General features: G+C 47.1%; 1 protein-coding gene across 1 annotated transcript in view; it reads left to right on the forward strand.

Annotated features, from left to right (window-relative positions):
- The window catches only part of Fat2 (FAT atypical cadherin 2), an 85,528-nt gene that overhangs the window by 16,213 nt on the left and 53,511 nt on the right, over window positions 1-15,804 (forward strand). The window contains exon 2 of the mRNA XM_028775944.1: window positions 7,593-10,863. Within this exon, the coding sequence (XP_028631777.1) occupies window positions 7,605-10,863 (3,259 nt within the window). The 5' untranslated portion in view covers window positions 7,593-7,604. The remainder of the gene's footprint in view (window positions 1-7,592; window positions 10,864-15,804) is intronic.

A 15,804-nucleotide genomic window follows, 5' to 3' on the forward strand; every position in this document is an offset into this window, starting at 1 on the left:
TAGAGAGAGAGAGAGAGAGAGAGAGAGAGAGAGAGAGAGAGAGAGATTAGCTTTCATGGCTAATAACTATGCAGAACTTACAGTCTGTTTTGAAGGCACACTCCCTGCTTGTCAGCCCCAAACAGAATACATTTAGGATCCCCTCTTGAATGCCACTGGAACCATCCCTAGAACCAAATGCTCAGACAAAAAGAGGCACTAGGAGGAGGCCCTAAGAACACTGCAACACTGAGTTCGCTGCTGTTGCACTGGGTTTGGGAAGAGAGAAGGTATCTTCCAATGGTGCTAAGGGACTTGTGCCAAGGGACTCACAGTGAATGAATGCAGGGACTTGTCCTTTCTTGAAAGGTCTTCCAAGTTTAAACAGCACCAGAGCTATCAGCCAGCACTCCTGCAGTTTAGGTACATAGATATTCCAGGAGTCTGTTCAGGGGTCAGCCCTGTTGCAACTGGGGGAAGGGTGTCCTGGGCAGTCATGCAAGCCTGTTTCCCTTCCTTGAGCTGGAGTAAAAGGCAAGTGTCTTCCTACCTTCCTTTCCCCGCTCCTTCCATTTCTTAACATTTATTCATATTTGTATTTGTTCGTGTGTGTGTGTGTGTGTGTGTGTATCACAGCAGGTGTATGGAGGTCAGTGCATGTGTATGCCACAGCAGGTGTGTGGAGGTCAGAGGTCAATTTGTGAGAATCAGTCTTATCCTTCCAACATGTGGGTCCTCAGGAGTTTTGGGACACTGCTCATTAACATCAGCCTTGGGCTGAGAAAAGGTAGGTTGTTGGCCCTTGAAGGGCTACTCAGAAAGCCCCTGCCTTTGCCTAGATAACAATGTATTTTCCTCCCTCCCTCTCCATAAGGGTTTCAGAGTTTCAGGACTTAAGCTAAGGTCTTTGATCCATTTAGAGACAATTTTCATGCAGTGAGATGGCCAGGAACCTGGTTTCATCCTTCTGCATGTGGATATCTAGTTTTCTTTTCCACATGACCCAGCTATACCACTCCTGAGATTTACCCAGAGGATGGAGACGACATGTCACACTTACCATGTTCACTGCAGAAATATTGACAATAGTTAAGACATAGAAATGACTCAGGGGTCCGTTGATAGAGAATGGATAAGGAAAACATGTATATACAAAGGGATTTTTTTCCAGTCTTAAACAAGAACAAAGTTATATCATTTGTAGGAAAATAGATGAAGCTGTAGATAATCATATTAAAAATTAGGTCCATTCCAAAAAGTCAAATATCATGGTTTGCTCTCATTTGTGGATTTTAGATTTTAATGTAGTTGTAAAAAAATCATGTATGTTTATGTAAAGTAAAAGTAGGAATAAAACTGTCTAGAGGTCAAAGGGGACAAATGAGAAGGGTAAGAAAAGGACAGGAGATGTGGAGCTGGGGGTCATATGCTCAACATATAAGATATACATGTATGAAAACATGACAAAGTTTAAAAAGGGAGGTGTTGGATAGAGGACAGATGTCCCTCAGCTCGATGCTCGAGTATCTCTGGGAAAGACAGGAACATTTCCCAGTGCTTCTTCAGTTGAGGCTTGGTCTGGTTTTGATTCATCAATCTCTTCATAGAACAGACATCAGTCAGAGTCACAGACTCCTGGAGTTTCAAGTGACACACCACACATGGGTGGCTGCATGTGCTGTGTCAGGCGTGAAGATCACAGCACACCAGACCAGATGTCCCCAGACCTCTTCTGACAGGACTCAGGATGCTGGGCAAGCAGAGCCAGCTTGCCAGAGTAGAAAGGACTTTTAGGGGTCCTTCAGCATGCTGCTCAGCCGAGTTCCCAGTCAGGTGAGGGGCAAGGCTGGGGGCAGGGTGCAGGCCCCAGCCCTGCTTTTAACAACACGGTCATCTTCAGGTTGTTCATACATCAGCCTAGTTCCGTTAGGAAAAGAAAGTTCTACGTTCAAAGAAAGAAATAGCCCTGAAACCATTGAGCCATGCCCACCTCACTGAGCCTAATACACACAACATTTACAAAGAGGTCTGTGGGGTGGAGCAGATGTATGTGGCTGAGAACACAGTGAATGGGTGACTTCAGATTCTGGGGTGCTACGGAACCTTCCCAGGGATATGACCTAAGGTTTGTGCAGTACTGGTGGGTATACAGATGAGTCCATGGCTGGGGACATCTCTCAAGGACTCTGGGAGGCTCCTTTAATATCTGCTGGAGCTGCCTCTGTGAGTACAGTTCAGAGAGCCATGCCTAATGAGCCAGGGGGACCTTACAACTCTGCAGCTCCTTGGTGTAGAATGCCCTCCATAAGCACAGCTCAGACTGCTGTCTCCAGGGATGGGGATTGCATCATCTTCTGGGACACTCTGGATCAGTGGTACCAAATTTAGTGCCACAAAGTTCTTGAACATCAGAAGCAATGTTCTGAGGAACTGGTAGCTGAATCACAGGATGAACAGAATGACAGCCTCTTAAAATCCTATAGCAGCAGGGCCGGGGATGTGGCTCTCTTGGTAGAGTGATGGCCTAGCATGCACAAGGCCCTGGGTTCCATTCCCAACTCTGCACAAACCAGGTGTGATAGTGTATTCCTATGACCCCAGAATTTGGGAGATTAGATGACTCAGCACATAAAGGAACTTGCCGCCAAGCTTGCAAACCTTAATTTGTTCCTCAGAACCCATATGGTAATATGGTAGGAAAGAACCAACTTCAGTAAGTTGTTCTCTAATGTCCACATATGCACTGTGACCTTTCCCTTTCCTCCCACCGCCTGTGTGTGTGTGTGTGTGTCTGTCTGTCTGTCTAAATAAATTAATAAATAAATGTAACAGAAAAATTGAAAGTTTAAAAAATAAAACAATCAAGCAGATAAACAACCCCATGCTTTGTGTTGCAGATGAGCAGATGCAAGAGTAGTTGGGGAAGGTCAGGACATCTGATACCAGAAGTCTTCTTTATCTATAAACCCAACTTTAATAGGATGAGCCTGTCACTGAGACATGCTGGCACTGGATGATATTGAAAACCAGGCCTCAGGGGCTGGAAAGATGATGGCTCAGGGGTTAAAAACACTGGCTGCTCTTCCCGAGGACCTGGGTTCAATTCCCAGCAACCACATGGTGGCTCACAATTCTAACTTCAGTTCCAGGCAATCTGACATCCACACACAGACATGCATGTAGGCAAAATACCAATGCACATAAAATAAAAAATAAATTATTAAGAAAGGAATCCAGAATATTAGGTCTCAATCTGTACTCTCGCCGACTTCATTTCCATAAATTTGGAAAACTAATGATCAGCGAAGGCAAGTCGTTACCTGAGGCCGCACAGCTGGTCCGTCTTCTGTGGAGTGGGGCTGGGTCTCACACAGAGGCAGCTGGATTCCTACATAGATCCTCATGGGGTTTTATTCACACATAGATGTGTATGGTATCGCCACATGACAATCCCTTTGCCTGTGTCCCCTTCCTGTCTGTCTGGGCCTGGAGAACTGGGGAGCGCCAGGCCCCACCCCAGACAAGTACCCGCTAGCAACTTCCCAGAAGAGCATGGAGTAGGGCCAGCAAGCAGAGACCTGCTTCCTGTTCCACTGGGCCCAGGCTGGACTCTCTCCAGAGATGTCAGTGGGCCCCAACCTCACCCCATCCCAGGCTCTGATTCATTGAGAACTAAGAGTATAAGACACTCAGCAGCCTGTACTCAGACACTGGGCCCTGTACGGCGTATTCATGCTCACAACTTCTCTTCATTTCCTTAAAACCCAATGGGTAAGAAGCTCTCAACAGATCATCTTCCAGACAAGGAGGACAAGGTTCTCAGAGATCAAGCAGCGGACTCAGCAATACAGTTGGCTAAGGAATGGCACTGGGACTAGGGCCCTAAGAAAATAGCATCACTTTCTGGTGGCCCAGTTGGGGGAAAATCCCTGGCTGTCATCCTTACTCTGAAACTCTGGGCAAATCCCCTTCTTCCTTTGGAACTTCATTTTCCTTCCCCTTAAAAAAAAAAAGATTTATCTTATTTTTAATTATGTGTTATGTGTATCTGTACGTGGGTATGTGTCTACGAGTCCAGGTGCTGATGGAGGTCAGGAGGCGGTGTTAGGTCACCTATAGTCAGAGTTACAAGGGGTTGTGAGCCACCAGATGTGAGTGCTAGGAACCAAACTGGTCCTCGGGAACTTAGGCAAGTGCTTTAAACTTCTGAGCCCTCTAACCAGCCCCATATTCCCACCCCTGCCCTCAACAGAGAGGACTGTTTCCAAAGATTCCATTTTCTTCTCTCATGACTTGCCCTAGGTCCAGCGTCTCCCATTTTCAGCTGGTATCAACTGAGCTGGGTGTGCACCCAGTATTGATCCCCCACCCAGTGGGGGTCCCACTGTGAGTAAGGAGCTCTTCATGGAGCCCCTGATGTTCAGTGGAGGCAGACTGTCACTGGATAAACAAGGTGATGATAAAAGACTATGACGTGACACAGGTGGTATTGGGGAGGGGGATTGCTTCAAATGGGGGTCAGAGATTACCACGAGACGTAAAGTAGGGTCTTATGAGAGAAGCTTCAGTGGAGGAAACCACAAAGTCAACCAGTCTTGGGGCAGCTCCCGCTCTGAACGTGTCTGCAGAGGGAAACGGCAGCTCCAGTACATCAGTAGCGTGGGGAATGGTGTGACGTCATCACCAGGTGGTTCCGGGACCTTTTGCACCATCCTAAGGTGATAAGATGGTAATCTAAGAATTATGGGAAAGTTAAAAAAATTTCAACTGATAAGTGATACGAAGATACGAACTGCTGTGTATTTTTACAAGAAGTCTCATGTATTGCTCCTGGGTGTGGGAGGTTCAGAGGGTAAGACAGGGAGGCCTGGGTGCCTGCCTCTACACCCTGAGAGCATGCTCACCTGTTGGTACTAGGTGCCAGGAAACAGCCACGTGTAGGCACAGTGTCCTCCCTCCACAGGCTGCCTGCCCACTGTGGCTATCTGTCAGTCCTATACTTTGCATGTGGGTGCATGCATCAAGCTATCACCCCAAGGTGCATCTCTCTGCCTCTCATCCCCCAAGGAGACCCTGTGGCCACCTCATCCCTGCAGTGCATCTTAACGGGTCGGCTTGGCGCCTATGCCGGCTGAGCCTGCTCTTGTTGGGACCTGCCCATTGCTGGTGCTGACCCAGGGGAACAGGAAGCGCCCTGCAAGCAGCGGGGCAAGCAGAGCAGCTAGGGCGGGCTGCAAGCACCTGGCTCCCTGGAGCTGAGGCTCCTTTAATGGGGTAAGGGCTCTTTCCTCCCGGGATTTCAACTTTAGAGAGCACACAATCCTGTGAGAGCTGGGGCTTGAGTGATTCAGGGTCCCCTCCTGCTTGAGGGTCTGGGGGCGGGGTCCTTGGATGGCGTCTGCACGTGCTGCAGGACAGAATAAGGTAAGAACTGGGGGGCGGCGGGAGGGGGCTGAGGGGGTGGGCACGAGGGTGAGAAACACTGATTTGGGGACCTCCAACTGTGGTGTCTGCCTCTGTCCTGTAGCCTTTTGCCGAGGTTAATTCCAGGAGCCCCAACAAGGTCTTACACGGCAGACTGTGGTGTTGAAGTTCGAAGGGTGGGCTAGACCCTGTCCCTCTTCTGTCCCAGGCTTCCAGAACCTGGGGTCGGGTGGGCTTTTCCGTTCCCTCCTCCCATCTAGAAACATTTCCTGCAGGCTGTCAGGGAACCCTATGCCCTGTTCACTGGAGACTCTGAGAAGAGGTGGCGCCCTTCTCCTTTCCCCCTTGCCCTGGAAATTTAACTCTTCGGTGTCTTTGAAGAGCAAGATAACCAGAAAAACGAGTCTGTCCCGTCTTACCCAGGAATGCTCCACACATGGCCTACAGCCAGGGTGTTCCTGGGAATGGGGTTCCCAGGGGCAGACTGGGCTTCAGTCCTCTCACTGAGCTCCCAAGTCGGCTTCTACCCTCGGTTCTCTGGAGCAGGCTCAACTCTATGGGACACAGCAAGTAAGTAGAGAGGACAGAGGAGTCAGGAGGTTAGTTCAAGGAGAACCAGTTCCTTGGACCAATTCAGACCTGGCAACCCACCATATGAGCTGGGGAAAGCCCTATCTCCAGAATGGGACTCTTTGCCCCTTTGCGCATGAGTACAGAGCCCCATTTTTGGCTATGACATTCTCGGAGTCTAGGAGTTGTCTATCTGGAGTTAAGTTCTATCCACAGTGGGTAGGGGTGGTCTAGAAGTTCCTAAGCCTGAGACAGGGGAAGCAGCCCAGCCAGTGCCTACAGAAGCTCCATCCAGCTCCCGGGTTGCCTCCTGGTAGGTGCAAGGCCCTAAACTCATCCTTCCCATTCTTAATAATGCCTAATCTTGTTAAAACTTACCTCATACCGATCTCTGCTAGATCCCTCACCTTCATTCCCCCCCTTTAATTTTTACAACACTGCTATAAGATAGAGTCACCCACACTTTTTTTTTAAAGATAGGGTCTCATGTTGCCTAGCCTGGCTTAAACTTGATATGTAAACAAGGCCGACCTCGGACTTCTGATCCCCCTTCCTCTATCTCCTGCGTGCTTAGATTACAGGCATGCACCATTGAACTGAAGTGTTAATATGAAATCCAGAGTTTCGAGCATGTTATGCAAGAACTCTATTGATGTAACCATATCTTCAACCTTAAATTATATATATATATTATATGTATATATATATACATATAATATATATCATATTATTTTAAATCATATGTATATGTATGTGTTGATGTGGTTTGTGTAAGTGAGTGTGGGTGCCTGCAGAGGCCAAAGGAAGGTGTCAGATTCAGAATCCCTGGAGCTGGAGTTAGATGTAACTGTGGACTGCCTGATATGGGCACTAGGAGCCAGACTCCGGTCCTCTGGAAGAGCAGCATGTACTCTTAACCAGTGAGCCGCCTTCACGAGCACCACCACGATACTATTTTTATCCCTGTGTTATGGAATAAGGAATCAAGGTTCACAGAGGTCAGGGACTTGCTGAAGGGTTAACCACTTGGCAAATAGGGAGTGGGGACTGAGATCTTGGTAGCCTGGTGCCAGATCTGGGATCCTGATGGCAGTGCTTGTCTGCAGTCCCCATGTGAACAGATGCAGTTCATTCTGGCTCCTGCTCAGCACCAGTGGAGGGGTTCTCACATGGAGAAACTGCTAAGTTTGGGGCCTTGGCTGAGAGGTGGAACAATTTTACCTTCTCGAGGTAGCCACAAAGGTTTACAGGGGGTTGGGGTGTGGCGGGGGGGGAGGAGCCAATCAAAATTAGGATGTATCCACAGGATAAGGCTGAGAGAATATTTCCAGCTGTCTGTGTTCTGATGCGGCGTAAGTCAGACGGAGCCTCTGTGTGACTATGCATTTTACTCTGCATCCTCCTTTGCGCTATTGAGGAACGAGGATCTGGATCTGGGGGAATGGGAGGAAGAATAAAAGAGGGTAAGAAGGGTAAAGGAGATTACATACTTTATATTCATGTATGAAAATGTCTTAAACCGGTTATTAAGTACAATTAATGTATGCTTTCAAAGGAGAAAGAACCACGGTGATAGGAGTTGTCTCCTCTCTGACTTGAATCCTTCCCTTCTTACTCAGGAGCTTTTCACCATGACTCTCGTCCTGCTGGGTCTAGTCATTGTATTGCTCCACTGCGCAGCCTGTGAGAAGCCCCTAGAAGAAACCCTCACCCCCTTGTCTTGGCGCTTCACACATTCCCTGTACAATGCCACCATTTATGAAAACTCTGCTCCCAGGACCTATGTGGAGAGCCCAGTAAAGATGGGCATGTATCTGGCAGAGCCCCACTGGGTGGTGAAGTACCGGATCATCTCTGGAGACACAGCAGGAGTATTTAAGACCGAGGAGCATGTGGTGGGCAACTTCTGCTTTCTGAGAATAAGGACCAAGAGCAGCAACACGGCTCTTCTCAACAGGGAGGTGCGAGACAGCTACACGCTCGTCGTGCAAGCCTCAGACAAGAGTCTGGAGTTTGAAGCACTGACCCAAGTAGTGGTCCACATCCTGGACCAGAATGACCTGAAGCCCCTCTTTTCCCCACCTTCCTACAGATTCACCATCTCCGAGGACAGGCCCCTAAAGAGCCCCATCTGCAAAGTGACTGCCACAGATGCCGATCTGGGCCAGAATGCTGAGTTCTATTATGCCTTTAATGCCAGGTCAGAGGCGTTTGCCATCCATCCCACCAGTGGGGTGGTCACTGTGGCTGGAAAGCTGAATGTCACATGGCGAGGGAAGTATGAGCTCCAGGTGCTGGCTGTGGACCGCATGAGAAAAATCTCAGAGGGCAATGGGTTTGGCAACTTGGCTTCATTGGTAATTTATGTGGAGCCTGTACACAGGAAGCCCCCAGCTATCACCTTAGTGGTCCTGAATCCACCAGAAGGTGATGAAGGTGACATCTATGCTGTTGTCACAGTGGATACCAATGGCTCAGGAGCTGAAGTAGATTCCCTGGAGGTGGTTGGTGGTGACCCTGGAAAGTACTTCAAAGTCCTTAAATCCTATGCCCAAGGCAATGAATTCAATTTGGTGGCAATCAGGGACATTAACTGGGCAGAACACCTTCATGGTTTCAACATCAGCCTCCAGACCCACAGTAGGAACAGATTTCCATCCCACTCTATCGTCAGGGCTTTCCATCTTCCACCATACAAGCTGGCCAACCTCAAATTCGAGAAAGCTGTTTACAGAGTAAAGCTCAGTGAATTCTCTCCTCCTGGAAGTCGAGTGGCATTGGTGAAGGTCACCACAGCCCTCCCCAGTTTGCGTTATGTTCTAAAGCCATCCCCCGGGAGCATGGTGTTCAAGTTGAATGCTCGAACAGGCCTGATCACCACCATAAAGCTTGTGGACTTCCATGAACGAAACCAATACCAGCTCCATGTCAAAACTTCCCTGGGTCAGGCCACCACCACTGTGATCATTGATATTGTGGACTGTAACAACCATGCCCCAGTCTTCAACAGGTCTTCCTATGAAGGTACCTTGGATGAGAACATCCCTCCTGGCACCAGTGTTTTGACTGTGACAGCCTCAGACCAGGACCATGGGGACAATGGACACATCACCTATTCCATCGCTGGCCCCAAAGCTGTGCCATTCTCTATTGATCCTTACCTGGGGGTCATTTCCACCACCAAACCCATGGACTATGAACTCATGAGGAGAATTTATACCTTTCGGGTCCGAGCGTCAGACTGGGGGTCCCCTTTTCGCCAGGAGAAGGAGGTGTCTGTTTCTCTGAGGCTCAAGAATTTGAATGACAACCAGCCTATGTTTGAGGAAGTCAACTGTACCGTGTCCCTCCGTCAAGATGCACCAGTCGGAAAATCGATAATGGCTGTGTCTGCAATAGACATGGATGAACTTCAGAACCTAAAATATGAAATCCTGTCTGGCAATGAGCAAGACTATTTCCATCTCAACCATTTCTCGGGAGTGATATCTCTCAAACGCTCTTTTATGAATCTCACTGCTGTTCGGCCCACGGTCTATTCTCTGAAGATTACAGCCACTGATGGCAAGAACTATGCCTCCCCCACAACTCTGAAAGTCACTGTGGTGAAGGACCCTCACTCTGAGGTCCCTGTACAGTGTGATAAAACGGGAGTGCTGACCCATATCACAAAGACCATCCTCCAGTCTGCAGGGCTTCAGGGCCAAGAGTTGGGTGAGGAGGAATTCACCTCCCTTGGCAACTATCAGATCAACCATCATGCTCCCCAGTTTGAGGACCACTTCCCCCAGTCTATTGACATTTTGGAGCAGGTTCGTGTCAACACCCCCTTGGCCCGCCTGGCAGCCACTGATCCAGATACTGGCTTTCATGGCAAACTGGTCTATGTGATTGCAGATGGCAATGAGGAAGGTTGTTTTGACATTGAGCTGGAGACAGGGCTGCTCACAGTGGCAGCAGCTTTGGACTATGAGACCACCAGCTTCTATGTCCTCAATGTGACCGTGTATGACCTGGGTACTCCTCCGAAGTCCTCCTGGAAGTTGTTGACAGTGACTGTGAAAGACTGGAATGATAACCCACCCAGGTTTCCTCCAGGTGGATACCAACTCACCATTTCTGAGGACACAGAAGTTGGAACCACAGTCGCAGAGCTGAAGACAAGGGATGCCGACTCAGAGGACAACGGGAGGGTTCGCTACACCCTACTAACCCCTACAGAGAAGTTCTCTCTCCACCCACTCACTGGGGAGTTGGTTGTTACAGGACACCTTGACAGGGAATCAGAGCCTCAGTACATACTCAAGGCAGAGGCCAGGGACCAGCCCATGAAGGGCCACCAGCTCTTCTCTGTCACCGACTTGATAGTCACATTGAAGGATATCAATGACAACCCTCCCCAGTGTATCATAGAGCACAGTAGCCTGAAGGTGCCAGAGGACATGCCCCTTGGGACAGTCTTGACATTCCTAGATGCCTCTGACCCTGACCTGGGCCCTGCAGGTGAAGTGAAATATATCCTGGTGGATGATGTCCATGGAACCTTCCGGGTGGACCCAATGACTGGTGCTCTGAGTCTGGAAAAAGAGTTGGACTTTGAGAGACGGGCTGGTTACAATCTGAGCTTTTGGGCCAGTGACAGTGGGAGGCCTCTAGCCCGTAGGACCCTCTGTCACATAGAAGTGTTAGTCATGGACGTAAATGAGAATCTCCACTCTCCCCACTTTTCATCCTTCGTATACCAGGGCCAGGTGCAGGAGAACAGCCCTGCAGGGACCCAGGTGATGGTAGTCACAGCTCAGGATGACGACAATGGCTTGGATGGAGAGGTCCAGTACTTCCTACGGGCTGGCACTGGCCTGGAAGCCTTCAGCATCAACCAAGATACAGGTATGGGGATGAGGTACATGGAGAGCCAGGGCCTGGAGGAGAGTGGGATGAAAGGAACACAGGGACAAGTGGAGATCCGTCTTTCTGCTCCTTGTATTTTAAATTTGTCTTTATGAGGATTTTTATGGCAGATTTTTTTATACGCTTACATACATATATACATGTATATATAAAAGGCATACTATATGTGTATAATAAACATATATATCCCATTGATGAAAGTGATACATGATAGCTATGCACTTTTTCCTTTTTTAAAATCTTTTTTGTTTGTTTGTTTGTTTGTTTTTGGTTTTTGGTTTTTTTGAGACAGGGTTTCTCTGTGTAGTCCTGGCTGTCCTGGAACTGACTCTGTAGACCAGGCTGGCCTTGAACTCAGAAATCCGCCTGCCTCTGCCTCCCAAGTGCTGGGATTAAAGGCGTGCGCCACCACCACCCGGCTTAAAATCTTTATTTTTAAAAGATTTATTTCTTTTATTTGTGTGAGTTCACTGTAGCTGTCTTCAGACAAAATAGAAGAATGCATTGGATCCCATTACAGATGGTTGTGAGCCATTATATGGTTGCTGGGAATTGAACTCAGGACCTCTGGAAGAGCAGCTAGTCCTCTTTATCGATGAGCCTCCTCTTCAACCCCCCTTTTATCTTTGAGACTACAATTTAATTACATTTCTCCTTTCCTCTCCTCCCTCCAAACTCTCCCTATATGCCTCCTTGCTCTCTTTTAAATTTGTGGCCTCTTTTTGTTTCTTTACTAATTGTTATTGCATGCATATGTATATATGTATATACATGTATATTCCTAAATATAATCTATCTGCCTATATAACGCTACCTGTATGTATGTGTATGTTTTCAGGGCTGACCATTTGGCACTGAACAACCATTGGTCTGCTTTTCCCTGGGGAAGGCCACCTCCCCCATCCCTAGGCTTCCTTAGTTGCTTATAAATCCACGTGTCGAAGTCTTCTCTTCATCTAATTTGGCATATATGTTTATTGGTGTCCTTGTTCAGCTTACATAGGGCTGTCATGTTGTTGAGACTCTATGGGTGTAGCTTCTGACGTTACTAGGAAACATCATCTCAGAGCAAACTCCCCAACTTTATGCCTCTTAGTCTTTCCACCCAATCATATACAAATTTCCGTAAGCCTTAGATGCAGGAGTATTTTGTAGATGTATCTGCTGTGACTGGGTGCCACAACTCTGCATTTTGATTGGTCGTGAATTTCTGGAATGATCTCTATCTGTTGCAAAGGGATGCTTCTTTGAAGAGGGAAGAAGGCATATCTGTGGGAAAAAGGACAAATGCATAGATTGTTGTTAGGGATTATGCTGGTTTAGTAAATTAGTGGTTGTAGATTCTTCTCCAGTATCTATGACTTCATCATTAGCACTGAGTATTCAGCGAGGTTTCCAGTATCAGTCATGGCCTTCCTCTTGCTGAGCAGGTCTTAAGTCCAATTAGAGAGCTTTTAGCTACCACCAAGGTATACTTGCCACTACTAGGGTTATTGTGCCATGATGTTTGTTGATGTGGTTCATAGGCATCATAGTTGGGTAGGACTTTGGTTTCCTCCCTCCTTTGGAAGCTTGCATGATACCTTCTGGTACCCAGGGAGGAGGCTTTCAGGTCAGTTCCAGCTCAGAGCTCTCTGGGCCCTGTTTTGGAAGAGCATGGTGTCTTCCAAAGGTAGAAGGTAGTAAGGACTTACCTTTCACCTCTGGCGCTTGCCAGGGGCAACAGCAGTAGACTCTATGTTTTGAAAGTCTCTTGAACAGCCCTGGCCAGCAATTCAAAAGAGGGCTTCTCACTCATATCTGGTGTTGGGGCTTTTGTTTAGTTGGCCTTTGGCTCTTGGAGGAATCCTGGTCAGTTCAGATGACAAAGGTTCATTAAAACTATACATGAATATTTATACACCAAATTATATGTATTATAGGTGTTTGGGTTTTTTGTTTTCTTCTGGATTAATCTCCCTCCCCTTTCCCTAACAGGCCCTCCGCTTTTCCATTTCACCAGATCACTTGTACCCTGCTATTCCTCTTTGCCTTCCTCCCACCTTCTTCTGTATTTACTCTCTTCCCCCTCAAAGAAGTTCCCCTTTCCCATTTCTGGGATCAGATCCTGTATACACTGTTCTTCCCCATTCTATTTCTCCCAAAGCCCCACATCCTGGCAAAGATCCAGTTTCATTGTCCTGGTTTCTATGGTTACTATGGCCTATGTACTAGTTTGGAGCCTCCAAAAAGAAAGAATGTACATTTGTCTTTTTGGATCTGGGTTATGTCAATCAATATGGCTTTTCTTAGTTCCATCCATTTACATGCAAAGCTCATGATTTCATTTTTCTTTACAGGTGAATAGTATTTCATTGAATATATGAAGCACATTTTCACCATACCCTCATCAGTTGTAAGACATTTAGGTTGCTTCTTTTTCCTAGCTATTGTGCATAGAGCAGCAATGAACATGGAAGAGCTAGTGTCTGTGGGGTAGGGTGTGGTGTCCTTTGGGCATATGCTGGGAGTCATACACCAGAGTCAAAGAGTTGATTTACTTGAGCTTTTTGAGAATTCTCTACACTGATTTCCATAGTGGCTATACTAGTTTGCAGTCCCACTAACAGTGAATGAGGGTTCTCTTCTCCTCACATACCCTCCAACATTTGCTGTCAGCTTTTCCATTGATCTTTGCCATTCTGGCTGGTGATAGATGAAAACGCAAAAGTTGTGTTGTTGTGTATTTTCCTAATTTCTGGAGATGATGAAAAATTTTTTGAGATGTTTCTTAGACATTTTTCCCTTCTTTTGAAAACTCCACTCAGATTCCAGGTCCATGTTTGAATGGGTTGTTCGGATTTTTTTTTTAATCTTGTTATTTTTTAGTTTTTTATATAGTCTGGATATTAATCCTTTTTCAGATGTGTAGCTGACAGAGATTCTTTCTCATTCTATAGGTTTCCTTTTCAGCCTGTCAGTAAGTTTTCTAGCTATGCAAAAGTCGTTTTTTTTTTTCCTCCAGCCCTGCTTGCTCCAGCCCTGCTCACCCCTGCCCAAAGTACACTGTAGCTGTCTTCAGACACCCATATGAGGGCACCAGATCTCATTACAGATGGTTGTGAGCCATCATGTAGTTGCTGGGATTTGAACTCATGACCTCCTAAAGAGCAGTTGGTGCTCTTAACTGCTGAGCCATCTCACCAGCCCCTATGCAAAAGCTCTGTAGTGTTATGAAGTTCCACTTGTCAGTTGTTGGCCATAATTTATGGGAAGTGGAGTTCGATGTAAGAAGTCCTTTCTTCACCTGCATCACACAGGCACTGACTGCACTCTCTTCTAACAGTTTCAGTGTTTCGGCTTTCAAATTTAAGTCTTGTTAGTTTGGAATCATAGTAGAGACAGGTATGATTTCATCTGCATGTGGACCCCCCAGTTTTCCCAGGGCCATCTGCTGAAGATGGTTTTGTTTCTCTAGCATGTGTTATTGGCATTTTCGTGAAATATTAAATAACTGCTTACATGTGCTCACGCTTGGGTCTCTGGCTTTTGTTTCTTTGCTCTATATATCTGTTTTTGTGCTAATACCATATTGTTTTATTACTGTGACTCTATAATATATCTTAAGGCCTGACATTGTAGTTTGTTTCCAGAGTGACGGGCAGAGTAGTGTGGTCGGTAGAGCATTCCGTTTAGTAGACTCTAGGTCCAGCTCTCTCAATCTCTATTTCCTCCTGCTCCTCCTCCTCTTCTCCCTCCTGTTCCTCTTCCCCCTTCTCTTCATCCTCCTCTTCTCCTCACCCTTCTCCTCCTCCTCTCTCCAGGGTTTCCGTGTAGCCCTGGCTGGCCTGGAACTCACTCTGTAGACCAGGCTGGCCTCAGTCTCACAGAGATTCCCCTGCCTCTGCCTCCCATGATGAAAGGTGAGATGAAAGGTGTACACCACACTTAGCCCCAGCTCTTCCTTTTACTATATAATCTTGACCAAATTTATGCTTCCTCTCTGGGCCTCAGTTCCCCATTTGTTACCTTCTGGCCTGCTGTGCTCTGATTGTCAATCTAGACCCTGCCCCCTTATACACACCCCATCAGCTGAGAGTGACCAGTGAGAACTTAAGGTATGGATGGGTTTTTTGTAGTACTGTTAGAGCCTTGTGCTCTAGACCAGAGCTGACCCTTATAGGCAGTGTGTAGAGTAAGTGGACCAAAGAATGGAGCTGAGCCCCTAAGACCATAAGGTGACAAAGTAGGGAGCAAAAATGTATCCTTCAAACCCCCAACAGTAATTTGAAAATCTATCAGGATTTAAGGACTAATGGAGTCAGGTCAAGGCCAGCTATAGGACATCTCACTTAAAGAATATGAAGTGATGAGCTGGAACTTGGGTAGAAGGAGTTTGTGGAAGCTGACAAACTTCTTCTGTCTCTGGAAGCCTTGTATATGTCTGCATGTCAGAAGCAAGGGCCCATTTTAGCAGAGAAAGGCTGAGAGTTTCTACTAAATGGACACCCACCTTAGCACCTCCCACCTCATATTGACAGCCCTACCCTCTTTCCCTGAACTTCCTGTCAACATCCTTTCCACATACAGATCAATAAATGTGGGGTAAGGTGAGTTTTTTCTATTTATTAAGTGTGTGTGTGTGTGTGTGTGTGTGTGTAGCTGTGTATATGTATATCTATATCTATCTATGCATTCATGTGTGTGTGCACTGAGCATACATGTGTGTGTCCATAGACTCGTGAACAGGTGCATCATGGCCAGAGGTGTAGGCTTCGTCCTCTATTGATCTCCACTTTATTGTTTGAGACAGTCGTTACAGAACCCAGAGCTCACTGCTAGATTGGCAGCCAACAAGCCCCACAGACTCTTCTGTCTCTACCACCCCTCCTCCCTAGTGCTGGGACTCATGGGTACATGGCACCACACCCAGTTTTTATG

The sequence above is a fragment of the Grammomys surdaster genome, unplaced genomic scaffold (assembly GCF_004785775.1).
Source record: "Grammomys surdaster isolate TR1022 unplaced genomic scaffold, NIH_TR_1.0 262, whole genome shotgun sequence".
In the NCBI taxonomy this organism is placed as follows: domain Eukaryota; kingdom Metazoa; phylum Chordata; class Mammalia; order Rodentia; family Muridae; genus Grammomys; species Grammomys surdaster.